Here is a 22,006-nt window from a genome sequence, read left to right on the forward strand (position 1 = left end):
GCCAACAACTTCACTTCTTTTTTGGATACTAAACGTTTAGCCGCCAAAAACTTTATTTAGTATTTTTATTATTATTATTTAATTTCTCCACAATCTATATTTATTCCGTGCAATATGTACCCTGTACATAAACAAAACAATACATATATCCATTATATTATCAACAATTCCATAATCTGTATCCATTTCACTTTCAACCATCCAAAAATATTGACTTTTAACATCAAATTTCATACAAACCAAATATAATTCAAGCTAAAATAATAATTCTATACAAAACATAGAATCATACAAAAATCATGTCCTCCGTATACAAAAAAGAAATATCCACTTCCATGCCAAATGACCATTTGGCATGGTACAAATTACCTATACCACACCAATAATAATTTGTTCCATGCCAATAGTAATCTGTATTACGCCAATAGTAGTCTGTACAAATAATAGTAATCCACACAAAAATAGAGGACAACAAAATAATGGATTATACAAAAATAATCTCCTCCGTAGACAAAAAATGAATATCCATAATTCCACGCCAAAAACCATCTGTAAAAATAATTGTACTCATTAATATTGATTTAATAACATTGGCATTTCAAGTTATAAAAGAAAATTATATAAAACTCAAATGTATATAATCTTTTCAAAATTGTATAATTATAGTTCTAATCATATGTTTCATGTTTGGAGAAGTTCACCCATTCTGCAAAGCAAATTTTTAGTTAAGTTTAAAGCATTTTCAACTTTAACTCTCAAACTACATGTCCCAATTACATGACGTCTGTCTACACAAGTCATATTTTTCATGAGGAAGCTTTCGGTAACATTCCCAGAGTGGGTCAAGGGCTATTTTGCATTTTTTCTCTTCGAATGCCCTTTTCGACTAAGTTTGAAGCATTTTCAGCTCTAACTCTCAAACTACATGTCCTAATTACTTGTCATCTATCTACACAAGTTGTATTTTTCACGAGGAAGCTTTCGGTATAACATCCCCAAATTGGGTCGAGTTTGTTTGTTTACACAAGTCATATTTGTTATGAGGCAACTTTCGATAACATCCCTAGAGTGGGTCGGGGAGCTATTTTGTATTTTTGCCCATCGAATGCCCTTTTCGATTAAGTTAAGACATTTTCATCTCTAACTCCCAAATTACATGTCCTAATAATGTGTCGTCTATCTACACAAGTCATATTTCTCACAAAGAAGCTTTCAGTAACATCCCTAGAGTGGGTCGAGGATTGTTTTGCATTTTTGCCTCTCGAACGCCATATTTCGACTAAGTTTACAGCGTTTTTTACTCTAACTCTGAACTTACGTGTGGTAATCACGTGTCGTCTGTCCCTACAGGTCATTATTGTCACAATGAAGCTTCCCGTGACATCCCTAGAGTGGGTTGGGGGTAATTTTGCATTTTCACCCCCCGAATGTCTTTTTTCGACTAAGTTTAAGACATTTTTTACTCTAACTCCTAACTTACGTGTCCTAATTATGTGTTGTCTGTCCACACAAGTCGCATTTGTCACGAGGCGGCCGTTGGTTGTATCCCAAAGTGGTTCGAGAACTGTTTTGCATTTTTGCCTCAAACGCCCTTTTTTGGTTGCCAAAGAGTAAAAGTAAAAATTATGGCTGTTATTTGGTGACTAAATTTCTTTTAGTTGGAAAAAATAGTATGCCACGACTAAATTTTTTTTGGTCACGAAAACTGCGTATTTGCAGACCAAATTTTTGGTTGTCAAAGAGTAACAATAAAAATTATGACTGTTATTTGGTGACTAAATTTCTTTTAGTCAGCAAAAATTAGTATACCATGACTAAAACAAACTTTAATAGCCTAAAACCTAAACTAACGCTGCCCAATTTTTATTTATTTTTTTTGTCGCCTATTGTGGCATGTTTGGCGACTAAATATTATATTTGTCGTCAATAATTAATATACCTTGACTAAAAAAATTTAGTAGCTACATCCTGAAACAACGCCGATCAATTTAATTTTTAGTCGCCTATTATATAACATTTGGCGACTAAATTTCTTTTAGTTTTCAATTTTAGTCGCCAAAAGTATAAATTGTTGTAGTGGTTTCCATCAATTGTGTTTGATTCACCTCTAATTAAGTTGTTTCAGATTTTCTAAGAAATCTAATTTTATAGTTCTACAAAAATACTTTAAATCACTCTAACAAATTTAAACAATTGTATGAGGAAACAACTATTTTCCAATTTATGATTCCTTTAAAATGCCCTTTTAACCTTTTTTTTTTAATAAAAAGAACCTAGCTATGGTGTTTAGGTTTGAAAAGTAAAATTAAATCACAAAAGGGAAAGAAAACAAAAAAATTACATGTTAATAATTGAACTGAAAACCCCAAGAAGTCAGACTTCAGGATGAGAAGTGGCCCATAGGCCCATCTCAGATTACTCATTCTGGACCATCGCAATCTAGTAATTAAACCCAAGGAATTAAAATAAGGGAAATTACACATCAATGAGATTTTAATAAAAATATTACAGATTAGTGGAAAACTTTAAAAAATTAATTATTATTGTTTATAAACTTTATGATTGATTTGCAGATATTTTGAACAATAACAGTGAATTGTAATTGTCCCATTAAAATATGACTTTTTTGGGTGGAAATTCTTTTATACATACTCTAATAAATGTGCATAATACATGTAATCCCACTTTCACTCATTAGATTTAAAAAAATGAATTTGAATCATTAATTATAATTATATTAGGCTGTAACTGATATCACTTTGGGATATAACTGAAAATCACTTTAGTCATAATCAATTTGTTAGCTCTACTATTACAATGGTATGTGACCAAACACCAGCAGACCTTGCATATGGTATAAACTAGCAGGTAACACATGTGATACATATGAAATTCAAATAAGTAAGACTAAAAATAAATAATAAAAAAATTAATATTATAATATGTATATTGTTTAAATAGTAAAAGTGTTTTTAATGAAATCTAAGATCTTGTGTTTAAATCTTGTGCAACACTTCTTATATAATTTTTTATTTTAGGATACAAAAATTTGTCACGTGGCATAATGAGAAACCTTGGACACCGAGTTCAGTTTTCACTTAACAATAGCATTGATATAGATAAAAATAAATAAATAAATATGCGTAAAGTATACTTTTCATCTTTAATATTTTATCTAAATTATTTGATCTATTATATCTTTTAATTACAACATTTAAGTCCACATATTTTAATTCGTGCTTCAATAAGTCACTTACGGTTCAACCGAACACATTTTGAGGGCATTAAAATGGAAATGGAGTCACTGCTGTGTTAAAAGCACAGTAATGACTGTTATGCCTCAATTTGAGCTACATTATGGGCTTATTTTTATGATATGAACCGTTATGTTGTAGGGTCTTTTGAGTACTTCATGCTTATCAAAAATCATATTAATCGGATATTAATAACTATATGATTGATAAGCAAAAAAATAAACAATAAGTTTTTCTTTTGAGAAACAGCATAAAAAATATGCAATTCGATCATATAGTTATTGACCCGATTAATATGATGTTTTGTAGGCATGAAGTACTCAACAGACCCTACAAAATGAACGGTTCAAATCATAAAAATAATCCCCTAATGCACCTCAAATTGAGGCACAAATTCCCATTAAAATAAAAGAATTAGAAAATATTACACTTTTCACCCTTTAAATTGAGAAATGCTCCGGACCCCACTGGAGGTGACCCCTAGTGGGCTGTGATTGGCCAGAATTTTTTTTTTTTTTTCAATCACTAACCCCCACGTGCGTGTGTTAGAAGGGGGATAGGGGGGAGTGGAGGTCTCAATCAGCTCTCCTTTAAATTTTACTATAATCTCTTATGTATTAACTTTCATTTTAATGTCAACACGCAAGTTGATTGAAGAAGTAAATTGAAACATGGTTAAATCAGACAATTAAATGTTACAATTAAAAGTTGGTAAACTAAAGTGAATTTTGAATGAATGTTTAAAAGAGAAAAAAGTGTAGTTTATCCTTAAAAAGAGTTATTTAATATGACTCTTTGTCAAAATATAAACAACAAAAGTTTCCATGAAAGGTGGTGGTAACATGAGCAATTAGATTTGTCCAATACCATTTCTTTATTGAAGGAACCACCAAACAAGATTTGAAATTTGACACAACTGAGAGGCACTAATGTCTCGTTTGACAAGATAGTTAGGATTGATTCAGCTTGTTAAAATATAAAATAAATTAAAAAATTAATAAAATAAAATATTATATTTAAATTATAATTTTTTTTCTCAAAAAATAACAAAAAAAATTAAAAATTCTTTTAAACTAAACTTTTTTTAATCCATTAAAATAACCAAAATCTAAAAAGTCAGATTAAAAAATATTTTCCTAAACAAAGGGTAAAGAGGAGGTCCAAACACTCTTTTCTAAAAGATAAAAAAAAGGAGGTCCAAACACAAGTACACAATAACCTTAGGCTACTGACCACTGACTGGCCCATCCAACCCAAAAAAGAGTGGAAAACCATGGACAAAAGTTAAACCCATCAAACATGTTTTGAGTGCTGTCTCTGTACATAATGAATCAGAGCCCTCAATTTGGGACACATGTCTCAATCCCATGGTCCTGTCATGGTCTGCAAATAGATCCGAATGCACGTGGTTAAAGGGTGCCCACCCATGGTTTCAAGCACTACTTTTGTCCCAAACCACTGGCTTCTATTAACTGCTCCAGGAGTTTTCTGCCAAATACTAACAATTTTCTCTCTTACCATATTCTCAATACAAAATAATTCATAAATTAAAATTATATATATATCACTAAATAATATAACAATAATATTTTTAAAGGTAAATTATAAATGTATCTTTTTGACATTTATTTAAAATATGTATTATTCCTTATAATTTTAAAAATTACGAATACTCAATTGTTAAAAATTTTTATTTAACAAAATTAACGGAAAAAATAAAATATATTACTACTCTCCTATACAACAATAAAATTACTTAAATTGTTAATTGAAATATATTTTTAAGATTATTAAAAATTGTTAATTGATTTGATAATTTATTGATAGAGAGGTTATTTTTTATACGACTGCAAACTTTAAAGGCTGAGATATAATTTTCAAAGTTACAGAGGACAATTTATATTTTAAGCAAATCTCAGGAGGTGTGCTTATAATATACCCTATTTTGGATAAATTACAAATATACCATATTTTTGATAAATTACAAATACCCTCTATTTTGTAATTACAATTACAAATAATAAATCACTTTGATGGGTCATTTCATTTATGGAAAATTATAAAATAAAAATAAATAAATAAATTAAGATTTCATCATTGAAACAAAATAAATCATAAGTTTTTAATTTTGTCAATTTAAACCCTTATTTTGGATTTATATTTAATCTAATCTACTAATTTTTTTAAACCCTTATTTTGGATTTATATTTAATCTAATCAACCAATTTTTGTTAAGTAAAATCAATAGAAAAAAGAGTATTTTAGTTATTAAAGTTAACAAAAAATTATATTTTAGACATTTTATGTACACCTATCTATATTGGGTTTAATTTTACTTGAAGGAAATAGACTAATGGTTTATATTGAAAACAAATCAAAATATTAAAGTCTAAATTAACAAAATTTAGAACTTAAAATTTATTTTGTTCCAATGATTAAACTCTGAATTTTTTAAAAATAATTTTATCTTTTATTTAAAATGAATGTATATAAATATATCATATCATTTTATATGAATTTTACGTTTATGTATCATTATGTTTTTAGGATTTTGTATATAGCATTGATAGGGATACCTCGTAATTTATGCATGAATGGAATGTAATTTAATATGTAAATTAGGACATGTCAATATCTTACTGCTTCATAATACACAGGTTTTTAGGAAAATTTTATACAGATTGGAAAATTTTATAAATATTTTTTACTAATTGATATGTGATGCAATAATAAAAATTAAGAAATTGAAATAGGACTTAATCTAATAACAATTTTATAAAAAAAAAATTAATTGATATACGATGCAATAATAAAATTTTAAAATTGAATGAGAATTTACTTTAACAATAGGGTGAATTATACTGACACCCCCTGAGATTTATGTTTATTACAGTTTCTCCCCTCACATTTGGAAAATTACACTGCCCTCTATTAATTTAATTTTATGTATAATGATTATTACGGAGAGGGGGGGAACTGTTATGAAATTTTAAACTTAATGGGGCAATCTGTAATGAACCTTTAAACCTCAGGAAGGGGATGTAATTTTCAAAAGGTGAAGGGAGAAATTGTTATAAATATAAATCTCAGGAGGTGTCAATGTAATTTATCCTTAATAATATGATAGGTGTTACATTAGTAAGTAAAATGTAACGTGTAAGATTAATTAATTTATGTAGTATTACTCAAAATTTTAATGAGCATGGTTAATTTAGAGTAAAAAAAAAAAAACAAAATAAAAATTGTAAATAAATAGGGGAAATTAAATAAATGCAAAACCATGCAGATTCAAGTAGCTCTATTCTTCGGCGCAAGTAATCGTGCTCAAGGGATGAGCAACTTAGTCCTCCCCTAAAGTTCCAAGCGAGGAAGGCACAATTATTTTATCTTTCCTATATGATACGTATATACATGAAAACCATCACTCAAACAATCCTGAATTTATATCATTTTCATTCACTCGACAGGACCCAAAAAAAAAAAAAAAGTTATCTTAATACCTCTTTCATATGATGGAATCTCTTTCTATGTATTATAACAAAATATAAATTCTTTTATCATTATCAAAGAGACAAACTTATTATTTTATTTTTTTAATTCATTCATTTATTTATTTAGCTATCAGGAGGAGTGTTTAAGCTAACTTACATTCACTTCGATTAATTCTCTTTTCAATCTGGTAAAAAAAAACCATCCATGTTGAGACTAAAAACTTCACAAAAAAATATTTTCACATGACTTGATCAAAAAATCAAACTGTGAACAATCATGTGGAAAACATATCCATCAATCACTAAAGGCAATTCTAAATTATCACTCACTATATTTTATCTCTCCACGCTATACACTCAATGATCACTTTCTTATTAAATAAAAGTTTGCTCAACAAAATAAAGGTTTACTACAACTTTCATCTCTTACCCTCTCATCAAATAAAGTAAAAAGAATCTATACTTTTCTATCTCATTATACTTCAAAAGTTCAATTTATATTCATCTCCTATCAACCAAATTCGAATGAAACAGCTCATTTTATTGTACCTGTCTCTAACTTCTTCCTTTGTGGTGAAAATTTTCATTTAAGCTACAAAAAGTAACTACTCCTTTGCCTGGGCTAATGAAATATACATTTTTTTTTAAGTATATTATATTTTTGTTTTTCACAAAAGATGAAACTTTACATGATTTAATTTATTTATTATTAAAAAAATTGATTTTGGTGTCAGTGAAATTGACTAATTTTCAAGCAATAAACTTAAATTTAAACTAAATAAATAAATTTTGGTGGTAAATGTTATGAATTTTAAATAAAAATTATTGTGTAAAAAATTATAAAGGCTCCAATTAAATGTTTTTTGCATCGAGTCTCAAGTAAATTTGGGTTGCTTTTGGGTTCAACTGAAAATTATGACTTTACTTCACACTAGAACACAAACCCTACTTGCGCATCTATAGCTATCGAGTGGTATTGTTTAAATGGTAGTCTCAACTAATGAAAAATCGCTACAAACACTAAATGGGTCATTCCTTGTGTTAGAATTGTTGAAAGAAATATGGAAAATATGTATCTGTATTATATATAATGAATTGAATACAATAGGAGAGCCTGTATTTATAGGCTGAACACAAACCTAGATAAGTATAGAAGGAGATAGCGATAGAGAGAGATAGAGATATAAGCAGATAGAGATAGAGATAGAGATAAACTATATCTACAATACAAGGAGATAAAGTATAAATCTAAATCTAAATCTAATATATACATTAACAGCCCCTCTCAAACTCAAGGTGGGTAAGCATCAACCAATTTGAGTTTGGAAACTAGATCACTGAAATAACTAGAAGGATGAGCCTTTGTGAAAATATTAGCAGGTTGATCAGCAAAAGAAATAGGAAGAAGGTGAACAATGCCACGTGTAACATGCTATCGAATGAAATGATAGTTAATCTCAATATATTTGGTACGATCAGGGAAGACATCATTGTGAGCAATCTGAATGGAACTCTGATTGTCATAATAGAGAGAGGTGACACCAGGGAAAGAAACAATCATATCAGCAAGAAGCCAGCGAAGCCATAAAAGTTCCTGAGTAGTGTCAGCAAGAGTGCGGTATTCAACTTCAATACTAGGGCGAGCAGTGAGGGACTGTTTCTTGCTGTGCCAAGTAAGAAGAGAATCTTCTAAGAAGAAATAGAAACCCGTGGTAGAGCGTCGATCAGTAGGATCCCCAGTCCAATCAGCATCAGAAAAAGCATAAAGCTCGAGAGAAGAGTAAGCAGAGTAATGGAGCCCATGGAACATAGTGCCTTTAAGGTACCAAAGTATGCGAAGTAGAGCAATGCAATGTGGCGTGCGGGGAGCCGACATGTACTAAATAATAAGATGGACAACATAAGCAATGTTAGGACGAGTCATAGTGAGATAGACAAGACTACCAACCAGCTGGCAATAAAGAGTAGCATCAGAGAGAAGATCCTCGTCTAGAGGAGTGAGACAAGTCGGAAGATCAACGGGAGTAGAGGTAGTCTTGTAATCGGTAAGACCAGCACTTGCCAGAAGATCAGATGCATATTTGGCTTGTGACAAATAATAACCAGTGGAATCATGAGAGATTTCAAGTCCTAAGAAATAATTAAGAGCACCAAGGTTTTTGATCTCAAATTGACGATTGATAAATTGTTTGAGGCTAGGAATACCAGCCACATCATCACTGGTGATAATCATATCATCCACGTAAAGAAGAAAAAGAGTAGTACTATGAAGAGTGGTTCGAACAAATAGAGCGGAGTCATATGAGCTGGAGTTGAAGTCGAAGTCATGGATGGTAGAACTGAATTTTGCAAACCAAGCTCGTGGGGCTTGCTTGAGACCATAGAGAGTACGCTGTAGTTTGCAAACCTTATGAGCCGGATAGGCTGACCCAGGAGGAGGGTGCATGTAGACTTCCTCAAGAAGATTACCATTAAGGAAGGCATTTTTGACATACATCTAAAAGAGATCCTAGTGGCGAGCAGCAGTAACAACAAGTAAGCTACGCATAGAGATAAGTTGAGCAACCAGAGCGAAAATCTCCTCATAATCAATGCCATATTCTTGGGTGAAGCCCTTTGCAACAAGACGGGCTTTGTAGTGCTCAATAGAGCCATCAGAATGGATCTTGATTTTGTAGACCCATCTGCAGCCAATCGCAGTCTTTCCAAGAAGAAGATTAATAACATCCCAGGTATGAGTTTTGTCTAAAGCTTGTAATTCATCAGTCATAGCTTGCTGCCAAAGAGGATTAGTATAAGCCTTACGATAGGAGGTAGGTTCATAAGTAGAAAAGGCAGTAGATCCAACAATATAATCACAAAGATGAACAGGTGGTTGAGTTACCTGATGTGGACCACCAGTGGAAGAAGGATCTGGTAGGGTGATAGGAGACTCAACGAGACCATCAGAGGGAGTAGTCAGGGCAGGATCAGGTGTAGGCAAAGGCGTCTCTAGAGAGGAGGAACCTGCATCAAAGGCATTAGAGAAGAAATCAATAGAAGGATTAGTAAACAGAATGGAAGTAGAAGATGATGATAAGTGGAACGAGGATAAGGATGAAAATATTTTATGCTCCCAGAAAATCACATGACGAGAGACACGAAGACGTTTAGTGATAGGATCCCAGCAACGATAGCCTTTATGTTCAATTACATACCTAAGAAAGCAACAAAAATGAGAACGGAGTTCAAGTTTGGTGTGCTCATGAGGTTGGAGGAGAACAAAGCATGCGGACCCAAAAACCCGAAGTTTTGTGTATGGAGGACTAGTGCCATGTAAACGTGCATAAGGAGTTTGGTTATGGATAGTAGAAGTGGGAACACAATTGATAGTGTAGATAATAGTAAGAGCAGCTTCCCCCAAAAAATATTCAGGACATGAAGAAGAGATAAGAAGGGCTCGAGTAGTGTCAAGAATACGCCTATACTTCCATTTAGCACGACCATTTTGCCGGGACATGCCAGCACAGGAACAATGAGGCTGAGTACCATAACGCTGAAGAAATGAGAGAAAGTCAAGATCCCTATATTCCATAGCATTATCAAATCAAAAATTTTAATGGTTTTAAAAAATTGGGTTTGGACCATGCTTGCAAAATTGTAATAAAGTTGTTTGAGTTTTGATCGACTTTTCATGAGAAACAACCATGTAAAACGTGAAAAATTATCAACAAATACAACAAAGTAACGCAATCCCCCCATAGTGGTAGTAGGTGATGGTCCCTAAATATCAGAATGTATAAGATCAAATGGTGCATGAGAAATAAAAGTACTTGCATTAAATGATAAGGCAGGTTGTTTTGTAAGTTGACAAGATAAACAATCCAAAGTATCGGGAATTACATGACTTAATTGACGATAGTAGGAGCGGCGCACGCGGGTGCACGGTAACAGGAACGGCGCACAGTTATGGCGCATGTGTGCACGTAGGAGAGTGGAGGTAGAAGACTGGACGCGCCAGTGAGAAAAGTGGCGCGTGAGGGTGCGTGTGGAGGTTTTTGGCGACAAGCCTGGTGGCGTTGAAACCAGGGCACAATTCCGAGAACTTTGTGGCAAAATTTTTAAATTTTTGGTCAATGATGATGACGAAGCAATGTTGTGAAACAAAGAATAGTGTATTGATGAAAGAGAAGAGAGATGCTATAATGCCACTATATACGGGCAATAAGTAAGAGAAAAGAAGAGTTAGGATTCAAGACCTATGCTCTGATATCATGTTAGAATGGCTGAAAGAAATATGAAAAATGTGTATCTGTATTATATAGAATGAATTAAAAACAATAAGAGAGCCTGTATTTATAGGCAGAACACAAACCTAGATAAGTATAGAAGGAAATAGAGATACAAGGAGATAAAGATAGAGATAAACTATATCTACAATACAAGGAGATAAAGTATAAATCTAAATCTAATATATATATTAACACCTTGTATGAGAGGCAACAATAAGAAATTTTTCGCAATAGGGCTTACGCCTAACAGAGCAATGTTGTGCGGAGATAGAAGGTCCATAGGTCATGAACTTTTTTTTTCTCAAAGAAGAATTAATGATGATATTTGAGGAATAAGCTTCAAGTAACGTAGAAGTTCCAGTTATACAGAGAATTCAAGTGTTATTTAAAGCTTGTTAATTAACAAGCTTTAAATAACACTTGAATTTAATTTTCATTTTGGGCATGTGAACTTGGATTGATGTTGCATATTCAACTTTTAGGGGTGCTTGGAAATTAGTTCTTGATGGTTTGGTTTGCGGTTTGGATTCGCCCGTATGTTTGCGGTTTGAAAAAAATTAAACCCGCAACAGCTCGCAATGCAGATTGTGATTTGTGTAGGGTTCACAAAAAATTTATTTTTAGGACTTGTTTTTTTCTATTTTTAAATATTTCTTTTGGGCCTTTCCCCCCCATTTTTAAATACTATTTTGGATCATAAAATTACATATTTCTTATCATGAAATCATTATTTTTCAAATGATTTATCTTAAATAAATTACGGCTTATCTATTCAATTTACTTCTAGAAGAAAACCGGCCATAAGCACAAGCCATGATCAGTCAATTAATTCATATTCACTTGGTAGAAAATTGTAACAACCCTCATGCTGTTTACTGATTAATGACTGATTGATTACCGATAATCACCGATTACTGCTAAACGGAACTGATAATGACTGATAACTGGCTGATAATTGAACTGATTAAAGTACTGAACTGACTGGCCGAAATTTAAACTGAATTAAATGAATACATCTGTTTGAATTGCATTCTATCTGTTTGACTGTATGATTATCTGTTCATGCTTATATGTTTAAACTGCTAATTGAAGGCCTTATCGGCGGCCGAATCCGGAATTGGTCAGTGTTTTATGATCCTCATAATTAATGTAATTTTATGGTATAATTATCTGAAAACCGATTAGGTATGATTAAATTAGATTAAAATATGCCAATTAAAGAGTTTGACGTAATTACACTTTTGCCATCTAGTGGGGCCTTTGTTTACTCATATTTGAGCCTTGTGTATGCTTTATCAAAACATTTCTTCAGCCATATTTTGAGCACACCACCGAACTAGAGAGAGAGGAAGTGAGAGAGTGGAATTGTTCTTGAGAATTGGCTTGAAAGGCTTGAAGAGATCATAGGAGATTTGCCTAATTGGACTCCTAAACCTTGAATACAAGCTCTAGGTAAGGATTTCATCTTCTCATTCTTATGTTTGAACTGGTTCTTGCATGGTTCATGTCTAGTTGTAGAGCTAAGTCATGAATTGATTCATTAATGGTGAATTGAAGCTCAATCTTTGCATGCATATTAGTATTGTTGGATTTTGAGTTGAGTTCATGGAAAAAGGTTACATGCATGTTCATAATTTTGTAATGGTCCATGTTTTCACCATGTTTTGAAAAGAATTGGCTCCTTAGAGCATCACATTGGAGCTTCAAAATGGTTTGAATTCATACATGTTTGCATGTTCTTCTTCTTCTTGAAAATTGTTTGAAATTGGGTTTGAATAAAACACCCTTGGGCTTTGATTTCCCAAATTGAGTTTTGAATCATGTTATTCTATGTGTCTATAAATGTTTTCCAGAAAATGGGCCCAAGAGGATCGATTTTAATGCTTTTGAACTTGGTTTTTGGCTTGGAGGTGCAATCTGGAATTTCCAGATTCTGCACTTCCGCTCGAGCGTAGGAAGTGCCGCTCGAGCGTAGAATTCGAGCGTCCAGTATTTCTGTACTGTTTTGCAGTCCGCTCGAGCGGAGGATTGGGCGCTCGAGCGGAGTCATGTCTCACGCTCGAGCGGGCATCGAGCGGAGATTTCACCCATCCAGCACTTTTACAGTAAGCTCGAGCGGGAAAGTTTACGCTCGAGCATGTACCTTTCTTGCATGTCTGCTCGAGCGGGGAAACCTGAGCTCGAGCGGAACTCTGTTTTTCTGAAAATGCTTTTAAATGTACATCTTTGCATCCTCATCCCATTCTAGGCATTCTTAGGCCTAGTTTAAGGCATCTTGTTGAGGATATAGATATAGAACACACCGAGGCATTAGGAATTAAGTTATTACCGTTCCCAATTGGGTAGCTTAGTGTGTGTTCAATCTGTTAACTGTGTAGGGTTGGCGACTGGGGAGACACGCTCTAGCATACTGTAGCCCAAACTCTGTGAGTAACAATTGTGTAAAGATATGTTCAACTGATATCTTTTGAATACTGAACTGAACTGTTTACTGAATTGGTATTATTGAATGAATGTATGTCCTTTATTTCTGAACTGTACTGTGGCATCCTTAGTACCTACTGTTTACTGTTACTGTTACTGTTACAGAGATCTCTGTCGGTTCCCTCGTGGAGCCACTACTGTTTACTGACTGATGGCCATCATTACTGTTCGGTCTTTTAAGACCTACTGTTACTGTTATGCTAATGGATGTACCACATATGACTGTTTACTGTACTGAACAACTGAAATACTGATTGAATTGAACTGTTTTCATTACTGTAAGGACATTCATTCTAAACCCCTTTACGCTTTATGTTATTCACTGGGCTTTAGCTCACTGCTCATATATATATGTAGGTGTACAGGCACTAGATCGGAGCTAGGAGCGTCAGGGTAACTCCAGTTTTGTCAGGCCAGCCTTTGTGCCTCACTGCGAGGTTCCGAGTTGCCATGTTATGGCTTTGGGGTGTTTTGTTTGTTTTCCCCCGCCTGTCTTCATACTGTCTAACTGTTCTGTATGGACTGAATGTTTACCGTACTGTTATCAAGGGATTAGGTTCCTGTACTGTGTGACTGTAAATTCTGTATAGACCGTACTGTTTGTATGTATGAATGCATGAAAAATCTTTTTGGCATACAGACCGTCACAGCTCATTGGACATTGTTTAATTACTGTTTTGGCTTCCGCCAGGCCCTGTACTCTGTTTTACTGTATTACTGTTCAGCAGGCCTTCGGTAATCTCGGATTACTGGCCGGTTACGGTGCTAAACCCATAGGGCCGGGTTTGGGTCGTGACAAAAATGTATAAATTAAACAAAACCCATAGTTGTTTTAATAAAAATGGAACAAACATTTCTTTTAAAAAATTGATTTTAGGTTTTCCTGAACTCACTAACTAGCGAAAACACAAAAAGCATAGCCATGAATAAGCCATTTTACTAGTTTTATTGCAAGTTACCAGTATTTGTTGAGTCTCCACACTTGCAATGCAAAAAGTTGCAAAACATTTGTTTACTTGCAAGTAAGAGAGAGAAGAGAATATTAGGGTTATACACTTACAAAACTTACAAGAAAATCTGGCAGTCTAGATTTATAAATAAAATAAAATAAAATAAATGTATACAGATGCGGATGGATGAGTGCGGGTGTAGTAAAACCCACGATCTGCCCACAACTCACAAAACAGGAAAATCTTAAACCACTTCCAACCATAACGATTATGTGAAACTACTAAATAGGTGTAGACAGTTCAGTTTGAGCAATTTTTACGAGTCAGATAACCTTATGTCTAGCCTTAATTACAATTTTTATCATGTTTTTCTTGATCTGTGGTTCAAGGAAGTTTTTTTTTGATGATATGCTTCTAGGAATATCTGATACTTTTAATTTCAAAATCATATTCCAGGTTGAGTTCTTCTAATTAGCTAGCGAAGTAGATTAATATTATTCTATTCATAAACTTTTTTATTACGTATTAGTTGAAAATACAAGCATGAATAATATTACATGATATTTTGGGATCACCTACCTATAGTTTTACGACTATTCCTAGCATATTTCCCAAAAAACTAAGGGTGGGTTTATGATGTAGGTTGACTTTTTAATTTTTTTAGTTGTTCTAGCCCGTGGCTAAAAAGTTTCGTTTAAGATAGACTTTTAAACTTTTTTGACTTTTGTGAGAGAAAAAATAAAAATATTATGAGTTGGATGTGATATTTTAATCTATTTGACTAAAATAGTCTATTTTGTCCTATATGACTATTTTAGCCCAAACTAGTATCCTAAACGAGGCTTAAGAGCCCAAATAACCTTATTTGAGATTTAACTCTTTTTTTTTTTGGTCACTTTTTTATTTTTTAAATTTTTTATGAGGTGAAAAAAATTATAAAAAATAAAATTTTTAATTATATAAAAAAATCGTGAATGGGTAATGACTTACATTTTTTAATGACTTTTTAAGTTTTTAAATTTTGGATAAATTACAATCAACCCTCTTGAGATTTAGAAAAAGTACAATTAACCCTACAATTTTGACATAATTATGCTGACATCCCTTAAGGTTTTAATTTACATAAAAAGTTAGTTTATTTTTCATCAATAATTCATTAGTCGTGTGAAAGAAAAAAAATAATATTATCATCTTTTAACTAGTAAGATGTATATTTATTTTTATTTATTTTAATATTTACCTACTATTTGTATTATTTAAGTCAATATAGCCAGACAAAAAGGTCAATAAAATTACATCAAAATATAAAACTAATTATATCTTTTCTTTTTAAATGGAGGTGAATGTAATTTATCTTTAAATTTTTTAATGATTTTTTATTTATTTATTTGGAGTTTAAAAGTCAAAATTGCCATTATCCAAACAGGCCTTGCCCACTAAAATCAATCTTCACTCCGGTGCACAGTACCTGGGGCCATTGATTAATCGGTAAATTATGCAGGCAAAATTTGCCTAAACTATTAATCTTATAATTTTAAAAATTATATTTCATTCTTGACATTTCTAATTTCATAATAAATGATCGTTTTTATAAATAAAATATCAAATCAATTAATAATTTTTAATCATGTCAGAAATATATTTTAATTAATAATTTAGATAATTTTATTATCGTATAATAGAATAGTTATAAATTTCATTTTTTTAAATAATTCTATTAAATAAAAAAAATCTAACAATGGATATTTATATTTTTTTTAAGCCGTAAAGAATAATCTGTATCTTAAACAAATCTCAAAAAATATATTTATAATTTAACCTTAACAAAAATCAACCGAGAATAACAGAAACCTAGGTATACCATACGTACTACATATTCAAAACAACAGACCCCGACGTTCGAAATGCACTCAAAACCATCAACTCCCTATCCACCCACCACCACAACACCTGATTTCTCTCACTCTCTCTCTCTCTCTCTCTCTCACCAACTCCTATACTAGCGTCAGTCTCTCTCAAATGCCTATAAATATTGAAACAATGCTCAAACCCACTTCATGCTAAAACTTCATAAACCATTCTCTCAATTCATTTAAAAAGAAGAAAAAAAAACCCACACTTCATTCTTTCAAGTATATTTGTGTGTTTTAGTTTTTGGTATTGTCTACAATGGCCAAGAATAATATTATGGCTCAGTCTCCCCTTGAGAGAACCAACTTGCTTTCACTTGACCAGAAGCTAGCCACGGCCAAGCGCTGCTCCCATGGTAATAATGCTTACTCAAACTCTTTCTTTTCTTTTTTGCATTTCTTCTTCTCTTTTTTAATGATGATCATTTTATTTGTGGATGCTAGAATAATGATGTATAAATAGATTGATACAAAAAATGTATACAGTATAGATATATCATTTTAAAAATAAAAATTTATTTCAATAGATCATAATATCAAAGTTGTCACTGATAGGTTATTTTAATTATGAAAATTTTTAAAGAAACATTCACTATGCTTGGTTTCACTTTTTAAAAAGTACTTTTCAGAAAATTTTATTTTTCTTATTTTTCGATTTTTTTTAATATTTTAAGCAATTTTTAAAATTTTTAGACATACTTAACTTAAATGTATCTAAAAAGTAAAAAAATTGTGAAGAAAACTTTTTAAAAATTCACTAAATATCCAAAATATAAAAAAAAAATACGAGAATTTAGTACATTTTTTGGTACTTTTATGTATTTATTTATTTTTTAAAATATTTTTTCACAAATTTTTTATTTTTTAAATACATCTAAGTAAGGTGCATCTAAAAAGTAAAAAAGAAAATGTTTAAAATTTAAAAAATATTTATTAAAAACAAAAAAAAACACGAAAATCAAAAAACTTAATTTTCAAAAAACTTAATTCAAAAAATTCAAACCAAACACGCTGATTAATTTTTTTTTTTTAATGTTAATATGGTGATCTCATTTGACCAAATGATTAGTGGGCTATGGGTGATGTGAATCAAAATGCTAAGCATCATGAGATTCCCATGTGGCATTCAACAATTCCCAATCCACAAAAAAAAGCAATAAAATCATAATACTTATTTGGTGGTCTTATAATTATTGAATGAAGATTTGGTGTTTGATGGTCCCTATACTAGTCTAATACTAAATAGCATAAAGGGTGCCCTTTTTACATGGGTGGGTATGTTTTTATCTAAAGGGATAAAGAAGAGTCCCTCTTTAGTTGTGACAATAATATTATGGATGTAAAATTTATACACATAAATTTATTTAAAAGAAATTTTATGTAATTTAAATTCAACTTATGTATATATATATATATAAATTATTAAATAATTTTTGTATGTAAACTTTGCATCTGAATCTATATATAACAATTCTCTTATTTACAAGGGTCTATATGTGCATGTTCTAAAAGTCATCGTGCCTTGATGAAAGGATCCCTCACTACTGCCAAAAAGAAGAAGAAATTTTTATCAAAAAAATAATAATAAATAAAAGTAGTACTTTTGAGCAATCCGATGGTCAAGATTCATGATTGACAAGCCATTATGAAATCAGATTTGGTCACATGACATCGAATGGTGCTTTGACACTAATTATATTGTGCTTTAATTAATGTTCATCAACCTCTTTCTTTGAATTCATCCTAATAAAAATTTTAATGTCTAACTCTTTTTTCTTCCTTTATTTTATTTTATTTTATTTTATTTTTAAATTGCATCTATCTGCAGAGGGTGTTGTTGCAGGAGCCAAGGCAGCTGTAGTTGCCACCGTTGCAACTGCTATTCCAACTGTAAGTCTTCCCTTACATTTTACAACCTCTCACGCTGTGTTTGGTTGGGGGATTTGGGAAGGGAAATGGAAAGGGAAATGGAAATAAAAGGAAAAGGAGAAAGAATTAATAGAATTCCAAATCCTAACTATGTTTGGTTGTGTTGGTTATAAACCTATTTCTTTATTTATTTCTCACCCCCTTTCTTTTCCCATATATTTTTTATTATAACCAAACATAAATAGGATTACATTTCTCATTCCTTTTCCAAATCCCACCTCAAAAACTCCAACCAAACACAGCATCAGAAAATTTCCAAACACAAATCAACAATATTAGGAACCCAGAATATTTACCAAGAAAAATACTCGTAAATAGTATTGATTGGTTGAGATGTATTTCCAGAGTGGTTCTTATTATACAAAACTGAATTTACACCATCCAACAAGTTTTTGGATTTTTTTTTTTTTGGGTCCATAGCTTTTCTGAACACACATAGTAAATTTCATTTACATAAACATGGAACAAACACATTGCCAATTTTCCAAATTAACCCTTGTCGAGTTTTTCCAAACCCACCACCATAGATGTCACACTAAGTTCTAGAGCTTAAACATTAATGTAATAATACTCATATGTTTGATTCTTCATCCCTTTCATGTTCTAACATTTCTACTGACATAGTGTTACTTATGAACCATGCAGTTGGCAAGCGTGAGGATGCTGCCTTGGGCAAGAGCCCATCTCAATCACACTGCTCAAGCTCTCATAATCTCAACAGGTAATTTTTATTAATTACCACTGTCACATGCCCATGCTTTATTATTATTATTACTACTACTACTACTATGACGAATGGCAATATCGGCATTTTCTACTTTTTAATGCAAAATTACCAATTTACCCTTTGTTTTTAATAAAAAAAATTGTTCTTTTGGATTTGCATTGGATTTTTCGTGAATAATTTGAATTCTTTTTTTTCCACTTTTCGAGATCTGTAGAATAACAATATGATTTTTTTAGTTTATTGAGCTGCTTTCAAAGAAAGCTTACAATTTACAAACAAACAAAAAAACTATATAGAAAATCAATTTAGCATTACGTGGCAAATCGTGGTGTTATCACTCACTCATAAAGAAAAAAGGCTCACTCAGTTGAAATTTTCAAAAATGTCACTCACATATCATTCTAATCAAATTATATAGAAAATTAATTTAGAATTATGTGGCTAATCTTGACCTTATCAATTTGAAGCAGAGAGGCTCATTTGGCTTGAGTTTTTAAAACTGTTGCTTGCAAATCATTCTAAATTTCTAATCATAAATTTTGTATAAAAATTATCTAAGAATAAAGTTTTTTTGGGGTGGTTAATGAGAAATGTATTTGCAATGTGCAGTGGCTGGAGCAGCATATTTTATAGTAGCTGACAAGACAGTTCTGGCATCGGCACGACGAAACTCCTTCAAACATCCCTCACATTCTGGCTTTGAGGCATGAAATTCTATGAGCTAGCTTAAACTAGTTCCATCTCAACCCTGTAGTTCTTCTATTATGAACTCTCATGCTCTTAATTAGCGTGTAATGTAATATAAATAACTCTATGGATTTCAATTCCAAAGTTTATCTCAGCTTTTGTGCTTATGGATATCATATTATGATGTTTGGTTGCAATTTACTTGATTTACATCCTTTGTTTTGCGTGGGTACACACTATGGTAGTGTTTGGTTCACTAGAATGGAATGATTATTTCATTAAAATGTCCATTCTCATGTTTGATTGACTAACAAAATCAATGAAAAATACATTGTAAATAGAACATTCTAGTAATGGGATGATCATTTTGTAAGGAAGCTTAAAGAATGACTATTCTATTCCATTTCATCGCATCCCATCTCATTCCAATGAACTAAAGAACTAAATATAGCATATTGAGTGTTTGAAGTAATCAAAGGGGTATTGTAGTAGTTAGATACGGGTAATTACATAAAAGGCAATTTTGAAAAGAACAAAATCTGTGACAAAGTGTTCATATCAAATATACTGTAAATTTTATATAATAATATATCCATATATATATATATATATTGTATGGTTTTTTTTATAGGCTCAATTGTTACTACAATCTTGACTCTATTCATTTATGGGTTTGAGTCACAACCACCACAAAGGAAATTGGAATTTAAAAAAAAAGAAAAAAGAAGAAGGGTGAAATAGAAGCTACTCTGCTTGCCTTCGCGGTACAAGCTTCCAAAGCATAAATATGGATAAAATACAACAGTGATCATCTGGGTTAAGGGCTTAATGTCTAAATGTGATTGTTCAAGTTTGGGATATGGAGTTGGTTAGTTTAGAGTAGTGGTGACTAATAATTAGTTATTAAAATGGCCCTGTTAATTTGATTGTGATGCGGCGACATGTGGTCAATAACTCTATCCTCTGTCAAAAGAAAGAAAGAATATTACACTGGTCCACAATCATTGAGGGACCGCAAAAATATCATACTGGAACTTCAATCCTATTATTCACTTGTTTGGATTCTAAGACCATAGCTAACAGAGTTGCTCATTTGTAGGCATAATTGCAAATTATTTTTCTGTCTTTCTGGATGCTTCACTAATCTTGAAGTTGTTCTAAATATGTTGCTTTGTGCTCTGAGAGAGAGAGGGAGAGAGAGAGAGAGAGAGAGGTTGTGAAGAAAAGAAAGAGAGAAAAACAATCTACTTTGATTTTGTTTTGGTTCTTGTTTCCTCTACCCATGGGACTGCACTAAAAAAGGTAAGAATACAGTTATCAAAATATTTCCTGTCTTCCCTTGCAACTATACTGATTCTTTGGAATTGCAGAATCCTAACACGAGATCCGTTGGAAATGAAATTGGAGAAAAATAAAGGAATTGAAGATCAATCATACAAAAATACAAGAGGTTTATTGGGTGTTGTTTCACTATGTAAACGAATGAACCAGTTACAAGATACGACGGAGTTGACCTATGGCTATACTATATTTAGCTAAGGCATATGTTACATATAAGAGAAAAATACCAAAGTATCCTTACATAAGTTCGATCTATAAGATACATTGCTTGGTATACAGTATTATCAAGCTTCACACTTACCAACGTTGATTACTAGATCAGCATCGGGAAAAATAAGGTAATCACAGAGAAGATTTCCCTCATCTTTACTGTTCAGATAAACTCTAGATAGGGTGAAGATTTTGAAATAAAATGATTACATGAGAGAATAACCAAACTGAACTATGCCTTATGTTCCAATCTAGGCTGGGTACATGAATGCTTGGTCATTATGCTCTTTCAAGAGCTATATGCTCAGTATTGGCGCATAAGACAATCAAGTAGTTAAAATGATAAAAAGGGCACCTGGGATGGGCAAACAGAACATACCACTGTTAAACTCAAGCATGATTAAAATTCCTATCCTCTAGTTGAGAATACACTAACTCACATAGCATAAAGAGAATATTCAAAAGCAATGGCTATTTTTTCGATCACCTTTGGGATATGGATTCTCTGGAAGTATTATTGAGGATAATTGGCCCCTTTTTGAGGGGGAGTCCACAAATATAGAATAAAGAGCTGCGGGTGGCTTTTGTCTAAGGTTTTTAAAATTTGGAATATTTATTTTGTCCGGTAAAAACAATTGATGATTAGGATTCGTCCTTATCAAATCCGAGGTCAGCATGCAAGCATCTGTGCATGCGTGGAATTGACTATACTTGCCATGTAAGCAAATGTAAGCCAAAACAAACATACCATT

General features: G+C 32.0%; 2 protein-coding genes across 2 annotated transcripts; one reads left to right on the top strand and one right to left on the bottom strand.

Annotated features, from left to right (window-relative positions):
• Positions 1-8,177: 8,177 nt before the first annotated feature.
• On the bottom strand, positions 8,178-8,621 carry LOC145805672 (secreted RxLR effector protein 161-like). Its single transcript, XM_082900846.1, has one exon. The coding sequence runs from the start codon at positions 8,619-8,621 to the stop codon at positions 8,178-8,180; it is 444 nt and encodes a 147-aa protein (XP_082756972.1).
• A 7,700-nt stretch (positions 8,622-16,321) lies between these two features.
• On the top strand, positions 16,322-19,900 carry LOC114273613 (early nodulin-93). Its single transcript, XM_028215415.2, has 4 exons — positions 16,322-16,716; positions 18,189-18,250; positions 18,935-19,010; positions 19,626-19,900. Exons 1-4 carry the CDS (start codon positions 16,620-16,622, stop codon positions 19,724-19,726), a joined length of 336 nt encoding a protein of 111 aa, XP_028071216.2. The 5' UTR covers positions 16,322-16,619; the 3' UTR covers positions 19,727-19,900.
• The last annotated feature ends 2,106 nt before the right edge of the window (positions 19,901-22,006 follow it).

Source organism: Camellia sinensis, chromosome 13, assembly GCF_055761805.1.
Source record: "Camellia sinensis isolate YWXY chromosome 13, ASM5576180v1, whole genome shotgun sequence".
NCBI classification, from domain to species: domain Eukaryota; kingdom Viridiplantae; phylum Streptophyta; class Magnoliopsida; order Ericales; family Theaceae; genus Camellia; species Camellia sinensis.

Coding starts and splice junctions, on each gene's coding strand:
- LOC145805672 (XM_082900846.1), bottom strand. CDS start 8,621: ATGTCGGCTCCCCGCACGCCACATTGCATTGCTCTACTTCGCATACTT.
- LOC114273613 (XM_028215415.2), top strand. CDS start 16,620: ATGGCCAAGAATAATATTATGGCTCAGTCTCCCCTTGAGAGAACCAAC. Junction 16,717..18,188: donor GGCCAAGCGCTGCTCCCATG/GTAATAATGCTT, acceptor ATCTATCTGCAG/AGGGTGTTGTTGCAGGAGCC. Junction 18,251..18,934: donor TTGCAACTGCTATTCCAACT/GTAAGTCTTCCC, acceptor TGAACCATGCAG/TTGGCAAGCGTGAGGATGCT.